Raw genomic sequence first — 21,895 nt, forward strand, 5'->3', positions numbered from 1 at the left:
TTTTGGAGACTTGCTTTATGGAGTCCACTCCTGGACACAGTGTCCTTTGCTTCCCTGAGTGTCTTCTAGCTGCTATTCCCTGCAGTCCTTTCCAGTAGTTTTCCTGACCCCAGGCAGTTTCCTCACCCACTTCTGCTCCCTGGGGCTTTACTTACTACCCAGATGGGCCCTCAGCAGATGTCTGTGATGGTCTCACAGGATGGACATGCCCTCCCAGGGATGGCTTTGGCTCCGAACCGGTTGCTTCCCACTTTGCGCGCTCAGAGCTTCCTACTTGGAAGGGAATAAACCTGCCTCTCATTACCCTGAGCTCATGTACTTTTTTTTTTCAGCTCTAATATGCATGTAAAGCACTTTCAGAGCTGTTCATCCGAAACCCTGTGAGAAGCAGCTTAGCCAACCAGAGCACATGGTTTATGTATAATTTCATTTGTCTTTAGAGTTTGCAAAGTTGCTTGTGCCAGCCACACCCCTCACCTTCTCCAAGGTCCTCACATACGATAATTCCCCTTTCCTCATGGTTTTGCTTTCCGTGATTCAAGTTGCCTGTGACTAATGACAGTCTGAATATAATGAGAAAAAGAAAAAAAACAACTTCAGAAACAAACTGCTCCTAGTTTTTCAGTTGTACACTGCTCTGAGTAGAGTGATGAAATCTCACAGCGTCCTGCTGATTCTAGGATATGAATCATGCTTTCCTCCACTGCATCTACACAGAATGTGCTACCCACCTGGCATTTCCATGGCTTGATGACCTAGAATCCCCTGACACACACGACTGTCCTGAGGAAGCGTCCAAAGGTCACTAGGAACCCAACTCTATGTCACAATGCCGTATCATTCTCCTTGGCCGACTCATCATACGGGCAATGTATCATGTCCTGTAGCATCACAAGGATTACAGGACAGCACCATCCGATATGTGTGCTGAGAGAGCACAGCAGTATTACATGTTTTGTTACAATATATTGCTATAATTGTCCTATTGTTAGTTATTATGAGTCTCTTTTCTATCTGGTGAAATGTATATGTGCAGAAAACTATTGTTTCTATAGGATTTTGTGGTGTTTGCAGTTTTAGGTATCCACTGAGTCTCGTGGCACAAATCTCTGCGGAAGAGAGAGGACCACTGAGCAGTGTTAATATAGTCAGATTTGTTTATCACTACCTGCATTCCGTCTTCAGATTCTCTGACTTCCCAGGTGACTTTTAGTTGTAGTTGGTGTCCAGCCATTAAAGTCCACGCTCTCTGGTGTTCAGCCCTATGCGTTTGACCAATACATAATCACATTCACCTTGTTCCATACAAGCAGACTCAGCACCCTGTGTGAACTGTACTCAGTGTCTTCCCATCAGCCAACCTTTCTCAAACATAGACCTGATTTCTATCAGCATAGTTTTTGGGGGCATGTGTGTATGTGTGTGTGTGTGTATACTCAGGTGCATGTGTGTGAGCATGCATGCACACGTATGTACATGTACATGGAGGTCAGAGATCCATCTCAGGTGTTCTTCCTCAGAAGCCCCCCAGCTCATTTTTTGAGACACTCACTGGGACCTGGGTTCCAGGATTTTTCTAGGCTGCCTTCCTAACAGGCTCTGGGTACCTGCCTGTCTCTGCTTTCCCCATACTACTTTGCAAGCATGTACTTGGAATGCACCTAGCTTTTATATGGATACTGGGGATTTAACTCAGGTACTCACACTTGCATAGTAAGTATTTTATCAACTGAACTGGCCCCACAGCTCCCAGGGTCTATTGCTTGGAAACAGAAGTCATCTTGCTTTGGTTTGGAGTCAGTTGATACTAAGATTTGGATCTAGAGTTGATACTTCCCTCCTAGTCTCAATTTTCCATCTGTAAATGAGTATGACCAGGAGAACTGAAGGCTGTTGGCACAGTGCCTGCCACATACAACTCTTAAGTAGCATCAGCGGCTTCTCATTGTTTGGAGTGGTGGGGAAAAGCTGCACCCTACAATTGTTGCTAACAGTGATGGGGCCTGTGTGTACCTTTCCTCTTGAGGGAGAAGGGAAGACAGAGAATGTGTGGTAGTGGGGTTTGGTCCCAGGTTCTGCTGTTTGTGGAACCTGTGTTCTACCTGGACCCATCCTGCAGTGGACTGTCCTGGAGAGGACAGGACCATCTGTCTTTGTTTAAAAAAAAAAAAATGCCCTCAGTTGACTATGATGGCACATGCCTGTAATTCCAGCAGTTGGAAGATGGAAGCAAGAGGATCAGGAGTTCAGGGTCATCCTCAGCTAAGTAGAAACTTTGAGGCCTGGATTATCTGAAATTCTGTCTCAAAAAAAAAAATTAACTGAGCATTGTAGAACACACTTTTAATCCCACACTAGGGACAGAGACAAGTGGATTCTTGTGAGTTCCAGGCCAGCCTGATCTACATAGTGAGTTCCAGGCTGACATTGCTATATTAAGACCCAGTCTCCAAAAAAAGCCCCCACAGGGCAGTCTCAGAAGCCCCTCTTGGCTCTTGTGCTTCTTCTGAAGGTTTATATTCTTCAGAGACGACTGCACCAGAGCAACGCAGGACTTCTAACAGCTGATTTTTCCCCCGGTGTTGAGGATCAAATTGTATACTAGATAAATGTTCTACTACTGAACATCCCTAAATAACTTGGGGTGTGTGTGTGTGTGTGTGTGTATGTGTATGTGTTGTGTATGTGTGTGTGTCTATGTGTGTCTGTGTATGTGTGTGTGTCTATGTGTATCTGTGTATCTGTGTGTGTAAGTGGTGTGCATATCTATGTATGAAGGCACACACATGCATGTATTCACATGTTCTCATGCATGTGGAAGCCAGAGATTGACATCAAGTGCCCTCACTTTATGTATACATGTTGTATATATGTATCCACAGCTTGCCACTTCAGCTAGCCTTGCTATTTTGCTTGCTCTGGGGAGCCCTCATCTCCACTTCCCTTGAGCTGAGGTTACAGGTGAGCTGCTTTGTCCACCCAGTGTTGATGTGGTGATCTGAACTCCAGTCCTCGCCCTCAAATGCCAAGTGCTGCTGAATCATCTGCGCAGACTCAGGGTTAACTCTTTAAATAAGCACATCACTGCAGAGTCTCAGTTGGGTCTGTTTGGATGCTATTTGGGTCGTATTATAAACCTGATTCCTTGTTATATTTGTCTTCCTAATGCGGTTTCCTGACTGTAATGGTTTTATCAAGGGAATCTCCATTATTTCTAACCCATCCCCACTGCCCAATAACTTCCCCATAAATAACTTTTTTTGCTTTTGTTGATTTATTTTGGAGAAAATTCCCTCGAGTAGGGATTTTCAGCCAAATGTTTTATGGTTTCATTTACAGCATTTCACAGAAATAAATCATTGCATACTTTTATTGTTGTTTTCTTTTTATCTTTGAACTGGGGTCTCACTGTGTAGTCCAGGCTCGCCTACAATTCCTGGATTCAAATAATCCTCCTGCCTCCTACTCCAGGGGAGCAGAGTAGCTGGGCCTATGCGTGTGTGCCATATTCAGCTCAATTATTTTTTAATTATTCTTATAATTTTAAAGTGTGTGTGTGTGTGTGTGTGTGTGTGTGTGTGTGTGTGTGTGTGTACAGGTGAATATAGGTGCCTGCAGAGGCTGGAGGAGTCTAATGTTCCCGGAGCTGGAGTTCTAGGTGGTTGTGGCTGCCTGACATGGTTACTGGGAATCAAACTTGGGTCCTCTGAAAGAGCAGTCCATGTTCTTAACCAATGAGCCATCTCTCCCGCGCCATCAACTCACTTTGTGTGTGTGTGTGTGTGTGTGTGTGTGTGTGTGTGTGTGTGTGCTGACCTGTGGTTCCCATCCATTCAAACCATTTTGAGAATGTGACCAGATGATTTGAGCTCTTATGGGCCATTAATAAACTTACCAACAGATCACAGTTGAAAATGGAGATTTTTCCCTTATTTATTTTTCCCCCTTGCAAGTTGCCTCCAAACTCCGTTTTCCTTCTCTGGGCTTCTGGAGAGGAACACTCCCAAAGCCTCTTGTCTGTTCTCAGAAATTCATCCTTTATTTGCTCTGCAAGGAAGGCCATGTTCACACATGGAAACCCAGGACCGTATTGTTTGCAGATGCTGGGGTGCCGCCAGATAACTGAATGGAAAGAGTCGAGGCCTTTAAATCATATTTTAGAAGCCTGGACACAAAAGAAGAGTCTCTTAAAATTTAAAAAGAAAAAAAAAAGCATAAAGATTTTGGGATTGAGTTTCCAACTCAAATATTTCCTGTGGAGTTCAGCTATGTTCCCAAACTCCTGGATGGGGAGGGGCTGGAGTTGAGGGAGGGAGGGAGGGAGGGAGGGAGGGAGGGAGGGAAGGAGGGGCAGAAGTCAGAGATCAAACTGCATGTTCATGAGCCATTGAGAAAAGCGAGTGCATACAGGAAGCTAGAATAAAGCACAACACGAAAACCCAACCCCAGTGGCCTGGGATAATCCTAGTAGTCTTAGCCAGGAGTGTTTCTTCTCCCATGTGTAATTCCCACTTGGGCTTTCATTTTAGGATGAGCATGGCTTTAAAGTCATCATGTGTTCCCTCGGCTCTTGCCCTGTAGGAGAGCAGTCCAGGTGCGATAGGTGCCATTAAAAGCTCATCTTCAACATTGTATGCTTTGTTAGGAAGGGAATGAGGGAAGCCTTCCTGCTGTTGTGTCTAGCTTGGAGAGCTTCTTGCACAGTGAACCACTGTGGACTGGAGGGCTGAGTTCTCTCCTTCTGAAAACTGCTATAGTGTCTGCAGGGACTGTGGGGAAAGAGAGTCCTGAGGTCCTGCCCAGGCCTGCAGTTTCTGTGCAGGCTCACTCCCCATTCAGTGGAATAGGAGGGGATAACCTGGTACACAGGCCACAGCCCCTTTAGTGAGGCTGGCAGTGGGAGAAGGCTGATGTTTGCTGCTGTCCCTGATCAAGCAGGTCTCCTGCTAAGGGGTAGGAGCTACAGGGGCTTCTGGAGGTTGGGCCTGGCTCACAGGGGCTAACTTGGTGGTTCTAGACTAGAGAAGAAGTGGAGGTCCAGAGCTGAGAGTCTGATGTTCAGAGACCCAGGATCTGATTCCTGGGGCAGACTGAGGGCCTTGGGAGGCCAGGGAGGTGGGCTGAGGATAAAGCTGCCACACTCGAGCACTCTCTGGCTGTCCTGGTACTATGTGGTATCCATGGCCTGCCAGCCACCTTCCTTTCCTTTGCTGTTATTTGCCCTTAACTTCAATTGCTCCAGCTCAGCTTTCTGAGGAAGAGGCTTGAGAAGACCTTCCAAACCATTGAAAGTGTTCCTAATAGGTTCTAGACTGCTCCATAGGTCCTGGGCTGCTCCATCCAGAGGCACCTTGGGCAGGGCTGGGGTCCTGTATTCAGTGACACCCCAACTTTGTACTGTTGGAGAAGAAAGGGTTTGGGGCTAGAGAGATGGTCCGCTGGATGAAGAGCCTGGTATGAAGGCATGAGGACCTGAGGCTGGATCTCTGTCACCTGTGTTAAGGAGTCTAGGGTGACCACCCACACCTCTAACTGAGCATCAAGCAGGGAGGTCCCTCAGGCTCCCCAGCCAGCTGGTTTAACCAAAATATTGAGCTGTTGTGTCAGTGAGAAAATTAAGGCAAAAATATGTGATGTTGTCCTCTGGTTTCTCTACACGCACACGTGTGTGCAACACACACTCATACGCACACAGACACACACATGGACACAAACACCAAAACGTACAAAGAAGGGGTCCTTGTTAAAGCATTAGATGGCAGCAATTCTAAATAAAGCATAGCAAAGCCTAAGGGGGTCCTTTTATAGCCAAGGACCATTGTGGGTGATCAGTAGATCAAGCAGAACCAAAGGGGAGCCCTGGTTAAACTCACCAGATGGGAACAGGACTTTTGCTGAAGACAGGTCAGGGTGAGCAGACATCACCTGGAAGCTGGTGGAGCATGAGGAACCCCACAAGGATTCTGGAGTGGTCAGATACCAAGGCTTAGGGTGGGGGAACGGGTTGCTAAATTGACTTAGCAGGGTTCATGGCAGCACTGAATTTTACAAGGAAGGACAAAATGGACCCAAGAGAAGGCTCAGAAGCTTGATTTTGTCTGATCAAGCAGAGAACCTTAACCCCCAACCCTTGGTCCCCTTTCACTTCCTGTAGCACAGTGCTTAAAAGTTACCTCTCAGAGCCCAGCAGTGGTGGCACACGCTTTCAATCCCAGCACTCAGGAGGCAGAGGCAGGCGGATCTCTGTAAATTCAAGGTCAATTGGTCTACAGAGCTAGTTCCAGGATAGCCAGGGCCACACAGAGAAACCCTATCTTGGAAAATAAAAAACAAAACAAATAAAACAATTACCTCTCAGGCTGGAAAAAGCACCCTTCAGTGGTAAGGCATGTATTTTTAGCATCAATCTGGGTTCTATCCCCAACACCTCAAAAACATATATAAATAAATAAACAATACTTTTCCCCCTTTAAAAAAAGACCTGTTTTCAGTGTGTGCTTGTGTTGGTTTGGTGTGTGCACCAAAGATGAGCACAGGTATCTGTGGAGGCCAGAAGAGGGCATCAGGTCCCCTGGGGCAGGAGTTACAGTTGGTCAATGTCAGTCCTCTGTAAGAGCAGCAAGTGCTCCCAGCCCCTGAGCCATGTCTTCAGCTCCTAAAGTTACATCTTTATGTTTGAGCCTGAAGCACCAATGCTAACAAACACTGGTAAGTGTATTACACAGCTCAAGTTAGCAGACTGCTACATTGGCCTTGTTGGCCTTTAGGGTTCCTGACTACCGTTGCCACACCACCACCCCGCAAAGAAAAGAGTTAATGCTCTCTGTATCCTTAGGGACTTCAGCCCTAGCTCATCTGGCATGAGATGGTGGGCCCATTGCTTTTCTCTAACCCTAGCTTCTTCCATGCTTCCATCGCCTCACTTGGGACGACTTCAATTCTGGCCCCACAAGTTGCCCTGTGGCTGGGTAGCTCAGTGATGCAGCATGTGCTCAGCCAGCAGGAGGTTCTGAATTCAATTCCCAGCAACCAAAGATTTGCCAGGAGGTCAGATCAGGCCACGAGCACACCAGAGCTGTCCCTGTGAGTTACCACAGTAGCACGCCATCCCTGTGGTATTTCTTTTCTTCTCTCCCATGTCCAGCACAGGGCTGGGCATGCATGGAGACTTTTGTTAAATTCTACTGAACCGAATTATCTAGGCCAAGGATCCCTGGGGAAGGAAGAAAGGAAAATGTCATAGTGAATTAGGCCAGGACCCCAAGATGATGGGAGAAAGGTTCTGTAGAGCTTCCTGGCTGAGGAGAGGACAGTTCTTGAGGGCCCAGAGAGCTACCACAAGGGCCAGTTTTAATCTACCCCTGCCCCAAAGCCTCTCCTGTATGCCCTCCATTCAGCTTCTCTTGCCTGGCAGGCAGCCACCTCGGCTTCTTTTCCTACTGTGCGTGAACGTGTAACACAGCAGAAACCTGACGCCTTCTGTTGAGGACTCATCAGTCATAATCAGAATTGTTCAGTGGTTATTATTGCTTTCCTTCCCATTAGAAAACCGCATGTAGAATTTAATGACCTTTAAGACGTGTTCCGGAAAATACCAGAACCGTGGTGGAGTTTTACACTTCCCTGTTCTGCAACTGATCTTCTCTCCCAACTTTTTGTCTTCTTGGTTCAGAAGCTGGATGGAGTTGCCAAGCTCCGGACAGTTCGGGAAGCCCCCTCCGAGTGCGTCTGTCCCCCAGGTAAGTGATGGTTTTGTTCCTTGCTGGCTCCTGACATCTGGAGGCCTAGCCCTTCTCCCTGCCATGTGGTTATGAAATACTCATTTCACCCTCAATCAAGAGGATGGTCTGGTGCTCCAGGCTGTGGCCCTATGGGGACGATCCTGGGACCTTTCCTCCTTGGCTTCCCCTGGCAGCTGGTTTGTCAAAGACTCCAGCCACAAAGGCTGGTATGTTTTGATCAGTGGCATTGGCTGGAGCTCTCAGGGAGTATTAAAACTGGCCTCAAATAAGGCCTGAGTGGTGGGAAAGTACCCGCCCTCTGAATAAGTTTGTGGAATGAGCCAGAGGAACCACCTTCCTTGCTCCATGATTGCCGTGCACCGCGCTCTGATTGGCACAGGGAGGAAAAAATTGGTGAGCCTGCAGTTGTTTTTTGTTGTTGCTGCTTTGGGTCGAGGAAGAGGATGGAACCAGTCTGGGCCATTTGGGTGATCAAGTCTCTCTGTTTTGCTGGTGTGGAACTGGTTGGGGGGGTGGCATGGTAAAAGCTGGGCTTCTGGGTACCCCATCCATGTGGCTCGAATCCAGATGCGTAGTGAGAATGAGCATGGAGCCCTGTGTGACCATGACTAAGAGTTTAGTGTGGAGTTTCTACTCTGGGCTTTCAGGGTTGGACTGAGTCTTGCTATGTGACATGGAGAGAGGAGGCTCATGGCAATGTGTCTCATGCTGGAAGGGGTTTTCTCTCTGTGTGTGTGTGTGTGTGTGTGTGTGTGTGTGTGTGTGTGTGTGTGTGTATGTTCATGTATCTATGCACATGTATGTAGAGGCCAGAGTTTGATGGTGTTGTCTTTTTCAGACACTGTCCACCTTAATTTTTGAGTCAGGGTCCCTCACTGAACTTGAAGCTATGCTGGCTGAGCAGGAGCCCCAGGACCCACCTGTGTCTGCCTCCCCAGCACTGGGATGACAGTGAATGCTAACCCACAGAGCTTCTTATGTGGGATCTGAACTCGGGTCCTGTGCTTGTATGGCTAGCACATCATCCCCTGAGCCATCTCCCCAGCCCCGAGCTGTGGCTTTTGTAACTAGTATAGAGCAGGTGAAAGCTGAACCACTATTCTCCACCAGCCTCTCCCAGTTTACCCCAAGGAACCCAGAAACCATCAATGTCTCAGGGTTAGGGGAGTCCTCTGCAAAGGTGGATCTGATGGGAAACTGTCTCTGGACTCAGTGGAAGATTTCATGGTTGAGTTTGAGCCTTTAGTTGACACTGAGGTTCTGAAGAGGAAACATGTGGCCAGTGGTGACAACATTCATGGATCAAAATTCAGAGATTATACTAAATGGGGGAAATTTAAACCCATCAATGAATTTTAGATGATCTATTAAATGTGTAAATGTGTATCTTTCTTTTCTTCTTTCATTCTTTCTGTTGTATTAGGTGTAGTCTCTCTTCATGGGCTCTGATCTATGAATTAACCTGAGATTCAGCCAAATACGAGTTAAAAATACCTTGTCATCATTTCCAAACAACTATAATATAACAGCTACTTATTTGTTATAGGTCATCTTGAGATGATTTAAATATACAGGAAGACGTGCATAGCTTATGCATATGCAAATATGCATGCAAATACAATGCTATTTTATATAAATGACTTAAGCACCCTGTAGGAAGATGGACAGGTTCATTGAAGCACTCTCCCATGGATACTAAGGGACCCTTTTAAATTTGTGTGATTTATGTGAATAAGTGTAGGGATTTTTTTTTTAAGTTTATATATGTGTGTGTGCATGTGTGTGTGTCTGTCTGTCTGTCTGTCTGTCTGTGTTTGTATTTGTGTGTGCATGCATGCAAGCACCTGCAGAAGCCAGAAAAGAGCAGTAGGTCCCCTGGGGATGGAGTTACATGGGTGCTGGGAACCAAATTCTGGTCCTCAGGAAGATTAGCAGGCACTCATAACTACTGAGCCATCTCTCCAGCTCCTATAAGTGAGTTTTTAAACTGGGATGCACAGCCACTTCTGAGATATCCTTTCACACTTTGCAACCAGCATTTTGGACTTCTAAACTGTTACAGAGTAAAATAAAAGTATCCTAGAATGAAAGTCTGATTATTGATACTTGCAGCTGTGACCTACAATGAGACTGTTGCTGGCCATGCTTGCTAATAGAATCTTCACCGGTCTCAAATATGGAAGCGAGGTGGAGAGAGGAGGAGGAGGCAGTGAGGGGGGCACCCCACCCTCAGGGCCATGCTTCAGCTGTCCTGAGGGTGCCTGGCTGTGATGTCACAGCCAGTGCAGCTCTAGGATAAAGCAGCAGTATCTCACTGGGGCCCACTACCCGCCTGTATCCACATCTCACCACCCCCAGTCTAGTTGTCACTTGAGCCTTTCAAGTCCTTCACGGACACAAAGCCCCAGTGGCCTGGCATGCGCTGCCCCTTCCCTGCAACACCAGGGGCCTGAGTGCCCTCCCTCTCTTCAAAGCTCTGATCAAAGAGCTCTGAAGACTTTAGGGCTCTGGAGACTCAGAGGACCCTCTGTATCTTGGGTCCCCATCTGATCTGAGACACAGGCAGGTCACCAGCCAGCTCCTTCCCACGGCCCAGGGAAACAGTGTAATCTTTTGTCAGATCCTAGCAAAGGGAAGGCAGATAAGCAGGGCCAGAGAGGGGCAGCACGTGTGTGTTGCCTGTTGTGAGCACTGCCCATTGTGAGCTGGCTGTGCAGGCGCCAAGCGGCATGGTGGGCTTCAAGCAGGAAGATGGCCCATCCCTCATGCCCAGATCTATGTGCGAGGACTTACAGGGCTGTGCTGAACAGGCTCTGTAGCTTCTGGTGGGTAAAGGGCCCTTGAACCTTCATCTCACCGACAAAAATGACATAGTGTCTCAGACTGGTTTCCTCAAAAAGATATACTCAAATCCTAGTGTCTGGTTCCTGAGAATGAGACTTTATTAAAATAGAGTTTTTTCAGTACCTAGCAGTTCCTTATCTGGTAAAGGTTCTCTTCAAGACCCCTAGTGGATGCCTGAAGCTTTGGACAGTATGGAATCTCATTTACATGTGTGTATGTATAACCATATGTATGCAATTCCAAATATAGTGAATTTATATAATTTCATACACATAAATGTACATTTTTCTACACATACATGCTATGCTAGCTGGTCTTACTTCAACTTGACACAAGCTAGAGTCATCTAAAAAGAGGGAACCTCATTGAGAAAATGCCTCCATAAGATACGGCTATAATGCATTTTCTTAATTAATGATTGATGGGGAAGGGTTCAGCCCATTGTGGGTGGTGCCACCCCTGGGCTGGTGGTCCTGGGTTCTATAAGAAAGCAGGTGAGCAAGCCATGGGGAGCAAGCCAGTAAGCAGCACCCCTCCATGACCTCTGCATCAGCTCCTGCCTCCAGGATCCTGCCCTGTTTGAGTTCCTGTCCTGAATTCCTTTGGTGATGAACAGCAATGCTGAAGTATAAGCCAAATGAACCCTTTCCTCCCCAGGTTTCGTTGGTCATGGTGTTTTAGCTCAGCAATAGAAACCCTGACTAAGACTCATACCTGTGGTAAAGTTTGACCTATAGATTAGACAGTGAGAAACAACAGCTATCCAATACAATGGATATATTGTAATAAAGGTTACGTGAACGGGCTCTTTCTCTCTCAAAATGTCTTATCATACTCGCTTCTTTTTATCTGAAGAGACCTTGCAATGTCCAAATTGTCAGTTCGATGCTCTTGCACTGTGGGGCCAATACTAGAATAAGGGTTACTTGAGCACCAGCAGTGAGGCACTATGACAACCAATGTAGTGAGCAGGAGCAGGGTGATGGGAGACCTCACCGTGCTACTCAGAGTGGTGTGTAGTTGGACATTCTGGAATGACTCATTTCTGGAATTTTCTATTTAAAGTTTCTGGACCTTGGTTGGCAGTGGGCATTTGAAAATGCAGCAAGTAAAGTCTCAGAGATAGGAGGTTTATAATACTTAAGATTAGAATCTTGCAGCAAGATCTCCCATGATAAGGGTGGGCCCTATTCAGGGTCCTTGCGCCCTTAGATGAGACAAGAGGGAGAAACATGAGACACAGAGATGCATAGTAAAAGACCACGTCAGTGCAGCCAAGACGGGAGTGGCGCCATAGCAAGCCAGGAAACGCTAATTTTCCTCAGGGCTTTCAGGGGAAGCCTTCTTGCAAATACCCTGAACTTCTGGTCTCCAATCCAAGAGGGGTAATTTGTTCTTTTTATACACCTGATTTGTGGCAAATGTTGCTGCTACAGCCCTAGGGATGAAAACAAATGGGAGCAATAATCACCCCAAAGAAACCAAGCATGGAGGCGCATGTCCGTGACCCTGTGTGGGTGCTCCCAGGAAGCAAGTCCTGTGGTTGAACTTTCATGCCCACCTGCTCATTCATTGGTGACCCTGTGCCATTCAGTACCTGACGCCGTCTGCATTCTGGGGTGTGTTGGTATCTTCTCTTCTCACTTTACATAGCCAAGGGTTTTCAAGTGTAGCTGAGGTTTTAAAATGTATATGTGTTGAATGGGGAGTAAAGCATTACATGCCAGGCTGTGGTGGTGCACACCTTTAACCCAGCACTTAGGAGGCAGAGACAGGCAGATCTCTGTGAGTTCAAGGCCAGCCTAGTCTACAGAATGAGTTCTAGGACAGCCAGGGCTACACAGAAAAACCCTGTCCTTATGATTAGAATGTGAAGTGTCCCCCACAGGCTCATATGCTTAAACACCTGCTCCCCAGCAGGCACTATTTGGGAAGGCTGTGAAACCTTGGTGGAGTCTTGCTGGAGGAAGGACATTCCTAGATGTGGGCCTTGGGGTTTTAGAGTCTGGAACCCAGTTGCTGTTGCCTCTCTGTTTCCTGGATACAGAATCAATGTGATCAGGCAATTTCCTGTTCCTGCTATCAAGCCTTCCATGCCTGCTGCCACGTTTCCCAGGCACGAGTGATGATTCTAGCTTTCTGGACCTGTGTGCCACTACAAACTCTTTCCCCCTCAAGCTGTTTTTGTCAGCATACTCTATCTTCAGGGCCCACCTTGGTTTGTTCACCGCTCTTTGGGCACGAGGACATTAATAGATCCTGACCATCCCTTGTGAATAATGCAATGATGGAAATACATCGGATCCCATACCTAAAGTGCAGGGCTCAGAAATGGATCTGGTCCCAGGCATGCCTGGGCTCCAGGACTATCCCCATCACTCTGCTTCTCTCTGTCCTCAGGCTGCCTTTCCCCAGGGTGCTCACTCTGTAGGAAGGTGCCTGCCAACAGCTGCAGCTAGGTCAGTCCTGCTCAGCACCCCATACATGCACTCTCCTTCCTCGCCAGCACCATGACTGGAGATTGTAAGGTGTTATGGGCTGAAGTGTGACCACTCCTCCACCCATACTTGAAGTCGTCACCCTTCCCTGTGCCTCAGAATGCAATTATATTTAAAGATAAGTAATTAAGGTGAAATGAAGCCACAAAGGTCCCTTCATAGGATGAGATTTGTAAATATGCTTGTATACACATACTCATGCACATACACAGGCACACACATGCAGACAGGTGCATATATACATGTATGCACATACATACTCAGGCACACACATGTACACATATGCATAGGTATACACACATGTACACAGTGCACAGATGCATAGCATATACATGCACACATACACATGCAGCTACTAGAAACATGATATGAGAGAGAGTAGATACCCCCAAGGAAGATTGGGATTCTGTTCCCAGAACAAAAGAAAAATGCATGCAGCTGGGCAAACACAAACTGTAGTGTCCTTCATACTTGCTCCAGGGACAGCTGGCCAGATGGTTCTTACAGTGAGGGTAGACAGGTTCTGGTTTTGACCAAAGATTGCCTCCACTTCAAGCATGCAGGGACTTTATTTCCCCTCTTTGCATTTGTTCAGAAGATAGTGTCTGGATCCTCATTGCCTGGCTTGAATTCTGTCATTTACCAACCCCATGACCTCAAATAGGTCATTTATCCTGTATTTTGATTTATGATTTTTGAGACAGATTCTCTCTCCTATAGCTTAGGTTAGCTTTAAATTTACTGTGTAGTAGAAGCTGGCTTTGAACTCCTGACCTTCTGCCTCTGCTTCTGAGTTCAAGAATTACAGGTGTGTGCCATGCCTAGGGTATGCTTCAGCTTTTCATCTGTAAAACAGGGCTCCTAACAGTACCTACCTCATGGGATCATGGCAGGGTAGAACACATAAATACCTGGGGGCAGGCTCTCCTCCACCTCCCGAGAGTGAGTTGTTGGCTGTCCTCATGAACTCAGATCAATTGTGGTCAGCCAATGACTGCCAAAGATGGAAAGGGGAGAGAAAGTTCAGAGATTGGCTGGGAATGCTCTGGAAGGAACGAACAAAGGCTTGGCAGGCTATCCCAGCATGTTCTTCCAGGATATGTGTGAGAAAATGTGGGTGACCAAGGAGTAAGAGAAATCACGTGGCTGGACACCAGTGGATCAGACACGCCTGGAATCCGGGAGACCTTGCGCACAGCCTGACACTTCTACCCTTCGGGCTTGTGTCTAGTGAAGCTCTACCTTCCCTGGGAAATCTTAGAAACATTCTGGGACAGTGATAATCCTCACCATTGCCTCTTTATGCCTTTCTGGATCGCTGTATGGTACTGCAGGGATGCTGTATGATATTGCAGGGATGCTGTGTGTGGCCTCCAGATGGTGTGTGCTGGACTTACCGCACAGGGGTTGACGGAGTTGGGGAGAGCGGTTTCCAGAAGGGAACAAACAAATACGTCAGAGGCAGAAATTCCCCATTTGTGTGGAAGTCCTTACGGAGAGTAAACTCTGTTTAAACACCAAGCACAGTGTGGAAATGGTATCTGAGATTTGCTATCATTTATGGAGGATGTTACGGACCAGGAGCATGAGTAGGAAAGCCACTGGTGCTCGGGTCTTCACTATGTTGGTCTGGAGTAGGAATGAGCTCGGGGAAGGAAGGGGTTTGTGCTCTTCAAGCAAGAAGTTATGCTCATTTGACAGTTTTTGAAAATACATATGTTCCCCCAGGAGTGATAAATCCCGGTTGACTTGAATTTACAGAAAAATTGAGTGGCCTGTAAAGGCAGTATCTAACCATAATAGACCGGGCCAAAGGGAGCTTTGGGTCTGATCTCTCTCTCTCTCTCTCTCTCTCTCTCTCTCTCTCTCTCTCTCTCTCTCTCTCTCTCTCCTCCCTCCCTCTCTCTCTCTCTCCCTCTCTCTCTCTCCCTCCCTCCCTCTCCCTCCCTCCCTCTCCCTCCCTCCCCCTTCACCCCTTTCTTTCTTTCCTTCTATTTTAGTGGTAGAAATTAAACCCAGGGCATCACACATGCTAGGAGAGCATCCCACCCCTGAGTTTTACGATTGCTAAACCCTTTTCTCTCTCTTTTGAGACAAGGCCTCCCAGTGTAATCCTGGCTCAACTTGACTTTGCAAGCTTCCTGCCCCAGCTTCTCTAGTGCTGGGATTATGGGGTGAGCAACCATGCCTGGCATTATCTATCTATCTATCTATCTATCTATCTATCTATCGTTCTATCGTTCTATCGTTCTATCGTTCTATCTATCTACTCTGTTCTGGGGATTGGATCCAGGACCTTGTGCATGATGAGCTTTATCCCAAGCTCTTTAAATTCTTTAGCTCCCCCACCCTTCGTGGGTGCTGGGGAGAGAACCCAGAACGTCATATATGCTAGACAAGCACTTGAACCCTGCACAAAACTCTCATCCCTGGTGTGTACACCCATGTACATGTGTGCCAGAATTCTCTGGAGAATGATCTCATTTCATTCCCCACACTCTTCTCTGCAGAAACATCTGTCCATTTGTTTATTTACTCATCCTTAGGTCCAGCCCCAGTTATGGTGACATAGTGGGACTGTCAGAAGCTGCTGCAAACCACCATTAGATGCTGTAGGCCGTAGAATCATAACCAACTAAAAATGGTGTAAAGTGCATACTATGAACAAAAGTCCTACAGAAATTAAAAGGAGACATTGGAGAGGATGTATACAGATAGGTTGGTTCTGAGAGAGCAGAGTCCTTCCTTAAGAAGGTAGGAGCTAGATAAGGTTTTGAAGACTATTTGGCATGTTGGCCAGCTGGCATGGGGACACAGGTTTCCTGAGACCTGATATCCCTAGCAAAATAATAAGGGGAGCATGGAGTAGCGGTCTGAACTCTTATTGAAAGGCAGCTGTGGGGGCTAAGGTGAGCTGAAGGCTAGCAGGGAGTGGGGCTGTGTGCCGTGGGACACACAACAGAAACCGAGCAGAGTTTATCTTCTAGAAGATCATCAACTAGAAGGGGGGCCCCCAGAAAGAGCAGGATGACAGACAGGATTGCAGATCTGTGTCCATCACAGAGGCCCCTGAGAGGGGTGCTCAGGGTGGGCAGCCCTCTCATTTTGTTCACTATCATATCCCTTGAGCCTCGAAGGGCGTCTGTGGGAAAGCACTGATAACAGTCTAGGAATGGCTTTCCTGGGAAGAGGTCCCGAGGAGGTGAAAGGGAGCCATGAGTACTGAGGGAGGGAACAGCTGCTGAGGCCCCGGACCTGCAGTAGACAGACTCACAAATGTGATTCAGGGAGGGGCAGACAGGGATGATGGGAGCTGCAGGCCTGGGGGACAGTGATGCCCTGACCAGACGCAGGAATGAATTCAGGAGACATGGTGAATGTGGTCTGAGGCCATGGCTTTACAGACCAATTTGTAGACACACTGATGAGTGGAAAATGATAATTAGAAGTCTTCTCTCCTGATGTCGTCTAGCCACTCCGAATCTATTAATTATCGAATATACCCGGCCCCATAGAGACCTTGAAATGTAACTAGAGTCTGACCTTTGAGAAGTGGAGGTTTTCTTGTGACCACCAGAGGGAGCCCATTTATTTTATTAAATTCTGTAGAAATCTAACGGGAATTTAAAAGAAACTTGGGTCACTGAGTCAGGAGGATTGCAAATCGAGGACAGCTTGGGCTAGTGAATGAATTCAAAGGTAGCCTGGGCAACTTCATGAGAGCTTCTTTAAAAAATAAGACAAATTTAAAAAGAGCTGAGTAGTGAAGTGCTTGTCAGCATGTAGGCGGCCTAAGAATGCCCAGCACTATATGCACATGCACACACACGCGCACACACACACACACACACACACACACACCACAGAATAAGGAAAAGCTTCAGAGGAAAGTGGAGAAAGGATGTGATAGGAGTTCCTATAGGGGAAACACAAGGGCGCCATTTTCTTTCAATGCATCTATTTACAGAGCACTTGTCTCGACTTTGAAAGCACGGTCCACAGCATCACGAACAGAGGAAATGTGCCAGAGAAGGAGATGAGCTTGCAATGCTCAGTGGCAAACACAGAAAAGCCTGGGCTGTCACAGACTGTGCAGCCCAGACCATTGTGGGGAAAGTGGGAGAACTGGTCGTGTCCTCTCAATGTCACATGGCTGCCTAGGGGCTGTGGCTTGCTGCAGTTACTAGCCTCTCAATAGAGGAACACACTGCACAAAGCTAAATTGAAATTTTGGGGGGGTTGTTTTTGGTTTTGTTTTGTTTTTTACTTCTTTTTTTTTTATTATGTACACAGAAGAGGGCGCCGGATCTCATTACAGATGGTTGTGAGCCACCATGTGGGTGCTGGGAATTGAACTTAGGACCTCTGGAAGAGCAGTCAGTGCTCTTAACCTCTGAGCCATCTCTCCAGCCTCTGTTTTGGGTTTTGAGACAAGATTTTACTGTGTAGCTCTGGCTAGCCTAGAATTTTCTCTGTAGACCAGGTTGAACTGAGGGCTTAAAGGTATGTACCAACATGACCAGCTAAATTGAAATTTTGATGGATTTTTTTAATGCACATGGCTCTTGTATCATCATAAAGTTGAATGTTGGGTTACTGTTAAGTTGAAGACTAAATGAAAGATGGGAAGGGATTTACCTTAAAGTCTCCACATGGTAAGGAGGCTGCCAAGGAAGACCTATGTGTAGGCCATGTGTCTGCACCATGGAGGAGAACAGAGTTTGCAGTTCCCATTCAGGGTAGAGATCATAAGAATTCATATTCTATTCTGAATTCAAAGACTGTGTGTTATAGAACCAAGTGCTGATGGTATATGTGAAATATGAAAGTATTCTTCTGGAACATTCTCTCATACTTGGTTCTTTGTTCTATTTATGACTTGACAAAAGACCCATGAATTTATAGAGAGTAACCTGTGTTTTCAAAGTCCACCAATTGAAACATCATTCTCATCCAATGACAACTTTCCAGACCCTTACAGAATAATGCATTGCCTGCATTTGTGGTCACTGTGGCCCAGGCAAGTCCACACCTAACATTAGCCAACACACTTCCCACTTCTACCTACTCATGTCTCCTGTTGTCGCTGATCTCACACTCTCTCTCCAATCAGTCAGTTCCTTCTTCTGTCCTTCAGGTATCCTCTGAGCAATTCCTTGCTATGCCATCCTCACCGCCACCAGACCCCAAGGCTTTGTGTGTTTCCCAAGTCTTCTCCTGTCTGTGAGTGAGGCAATCTTGGGTGTAACAGGCTTCTGTGGCTTCCTGTCTTTAGGGTCGAGTGCAAACAAGGTCCTTATCTTCAGATTTTTCAACCTATTTCCTGACACACACACCCCCTCCTGGAGCCCATCACTCAAGTTATACCATCTTCCTGTTTCCTTCTGAAATTCTCCACCATCCCATGCACTTGTGTAGGAGCCCACGGGGGTTCCTTGTGAGATCTGAGCTTGCTTACTCAGCAGAGTTGCATAAGGGGATGGATTGACCATGTGTGTGGTTACCAGGTGTTTGGAAGGGTCTGCACTTGGCTGGGCTAAGGGGAGGTCTTTTGCTCCACCCCTTGGCATTTCTGTAAATGGTCCTTTAGAAGAGACAGAAGAGGCTGGTGAGTTTTGACCCAGGCCCTCCCGAGGCTAACCTATGTCTCTCTCTGTCTTTCTCTCTCTCTCTCTCTCTCTCTCTCTCTCTCTCTCTCTCTCTCTGTTTCTCTCTTTCTCTCTCTCTCTGTTTCTCTCTCTCTGTCTCTCTGCCTCTCTGTCTGTCTGTCTGTCTCTCTCTCTCTCTCACACACACACACACATACACACACACACACACACACACACACACACACACACACACCTCTATATTTCTATCTAAACATTTCTCACTTCTCCCTGCTCAAGAGTACCCTGGGGGGGAAGTGGGGGCAGGTCTCCCACACACTTGGAACCTGCATGGCATTTCTTTGTGTTCTTTGTGACATTACTCACAATATCCTAAATTAAAGGGTGACCCACAGATGGGTGATTGAGTAGAAAAGTAGAATGCACAGAGCAGACTTCTATTTGGCTGTTAAAAAGGGTAGAATCCTGTCACCTGTGGCAGCTAGAGGATGCTGCTGAGAGACACAGCCAGCCACAGACAGACAAGCACCACATGGTCTCCTTCATAAGAGGCATTTTATAAGGCTGATGTTAACAAAAGGAAAGCGAGAGGGAAGGAGGGAGGGGGAGGGAGGGAGGGAAGGAGGGAGGGGGAGGGAGGGAGGGAGGGAAGATTGGCCCCAGATACCAAGTTGCAGTTGGGCAGGAAGGATCAGTTCTGGCCTTGTCTTGCACAGTATATGATTGTCATCGGCAAGAACTTAGTCCATATTTCAAAACAGAGGATTTTGAATAATGAAAGAAACGGTGCCGAATGTGCTGAGCACCTTGCTTTTGTTATTACTCTGTGTATGCATGCATCCAAATATCACGAATGTTTCTGTGCCTGCTAAAAATGAAATTTAGGGGCCACAGGGATGAGTTGGACAGGAAGAGCACATCCTCTTGCAGAGGACCCAGGTTTGGTTCCCAGCACCTACTTTAGGCAGCTCCTGGGTGTAACTCTAGCTCTAGGAGCTACTGCACCCTCTTCTGGCCTCCACAGGCACATGCAGGTATGTGCACAAATGCACACACACACACACACACACACACACACACACACACACATACACATAACATTTCTTAATCTTAAGAAAAGTTGTTGTTTTTTTTTCAGTGTCTCCCCTTTCCTCACTTGAGGAATCTGGATCCATTCCTCAAGACCCAGCTTGATCCCATTTCCTGTTATGTTTCCTCTTTTCTTCAGCAGAATTAATTGCTCCCAATTCCATGACCCCACCCCTACCCCCAACATTTTGGGTACCCCTTAACCATAGCACCTGTGAGTTGATAACAGAGTGGGGTCATCACTTCCTTTGCCTCTCGCGACCTCTGGCTTGTGGTCACCTGGAAGGCAGGGGTGGGCCTGTAGGAAGGACAGCTCCATTCTCGCTAGTTACACGTGGACTTCAGCTCATTATTGTGTGATTTGTGAAGTGACAGGGACATGTTTGACAGAGGCAGTAAGATCTATAAATGAGCTGCTGTGGCTGATACTGTCCTGGAATTTCCATACTGTCCAGGCGTGGAGCATGGCATCACTGGGCAGTCTGTCCACTCTAGTGGGAAGCCTGCCACAGGCCAGTCAAGCCCCTTTTTGATGCTTAGCCTTTTTCCTGACCCTTGCTCATGTTTTCACCACATGGTAATTTTTGCTCTTGCTGATCTGAGCTGTCAATCAGGCCAAAGCTTGGCTCGGCTGAATTCTGAGTTTGCCCCAGGGGCCAATGATTAAAAATCACTTGCATTTGTTGAGGCGCTGGCCAGGGTCCCTGAGCAGTGAATCACATCCGCTTGCACTCCTTGACACTCTCCGCTGTGGAAATGTAATCCCTGTGGGGAAGGAGTTTAGATCTCCTTCCCCAAATGCCTACTCTGCCCTTGGCCACTCGTGTGCCCTGCACATTCATTCTGTTCCTGTTTCACATTCCGAGTGCAGCAGAGACAGGGGCTCCATCGACCTGGGCACTCCTGTGTGGATGTATGCTGCTGTACTTCAGATTAGAAATGTGGCCCTGATGCCCACATGCTGAAGTCTTGGCCATCAGCCTGTGGTGCCATGGGAGATGAAACTTTTAAGAAGGAAGTGAGGCCATCATGGGGAAGTTGTTCTTGAGGGATATTTGGGACTGTAGAACCTCCTTGTTGCTCTTTGCTTCCTGGCCACCATGGGGTGAGCAGCCTCCCGTCACAATGTTCTGTCTCACTGCAGGCCCCAGTGGCTGCTGACTGTGAGCTTCGATAATTCTTTCATCCTTTAAATCTATTCTCTCTGATCTTCTACCACAGTGACAAAACAAAACAAAACAAACAAAACAAAACAAAACAAAACAAAACAAAACAAAAACAAAAAAAACCAAAAAACCTGACACCCTCAGAACCACCTCTGCACACAAGTATCTCCCTGCCTTTTCTGTCCCTTAGCCCCTGAGCCTCTCCCGTTTTCCTTCCCATGTCTCCCAGGGACCTCTCAGGGGAGGAGTCAGAATGCCCCACTTGGGTAACCTGGTCCCTCACTGTTAGCTCAGGGCCTTCAGTCTGCCTTCTGTCCGTGGATGATGGAGCAGCCATCATGAACTGAGATTTGTTCCCTCCTATTGCACAAAGAAGGTTGGTCGTGGTAGAAGCAGACAGAAATGTTTGGGCTTTTTTTTTTTTTTCTTTATCTTAATTTGATCTGGTTCTTTTCCATCCCACCCTCTCTCTGCCTTCACAAGCCCCCAGTTCCTCACTCCATCATTGATAAGTGTTCAGCATTATGTTGCTAGAGCCCCCGAGCCATGGTGGAGGTAGCCTGAAGGCAGATGCCAGCTTCACGGGTTCTGTGTTGTCATCTCAGGGACAGGAAGGAGTGAAGGGTCTAAGAGGTGGCCGAGGGTTTCATTAGAAGAGAGGCAGAGAGAAGAGACACAGTGGATGGGGAGCAGGCTAGCACTTCTGATTGCTAGCAGCAGAACCCTGCGCCAGCAGATTCAGGCAAAAAGAGACGTGTTAGGGGCTGGAGAGATGATCCAGCAGTTAAGAGCACTGGCTTATCTTCCAGAGGTCCCAGGGTCGATTCCCAGCACCCTCATGAGCTCACAACCATCTGTAATTCCAGTCCCAGGGGATCTGATGCCCTCTTCTGGCCTCTGTAGACATTATATGCACTTGGTGCACAGACATACATACATGTAGGCAA

The 21,895-nt window shown here is 47.2% G+C and overlaps 1 protein-coding gene across 1 annotated transcript in view; it reads left to right on the top strand.

Moving 5' to 3' along the window:
* Col23a1 (collagen type XXIII alpha 1 chain) overlaps nucleotides 1-21,895 on the top strand; it is a 298,678-nt gene that overhangs the window by 18,625 nt on the left and 258,158 nt on the right. Inside the window, exon 2 of the mRNA XM_036197798.1 lies at nucleotides 7,673-7,739. Within this exon, the coding sequence (XP_036053691.1) occupies nucleotides 7,673-7,739 (67 nt within the window). The remainder of the gene's footprint in view (nucleotides 1-7,672; nucleotides 7,740-21,895) is intronic.

Source organism: Onychomys torridus, chromosome 8, assembly GCF_903995425.1.
Source record: "Onychomys torridus chromosome 8, mOncTor1.1, whole genome shotgun sequence".
NCBI lineage: Eukaryota > Metazoa > Chordata > Mammalia > Rodentia > Cricetidae > Onychomys > Onychomys torridus.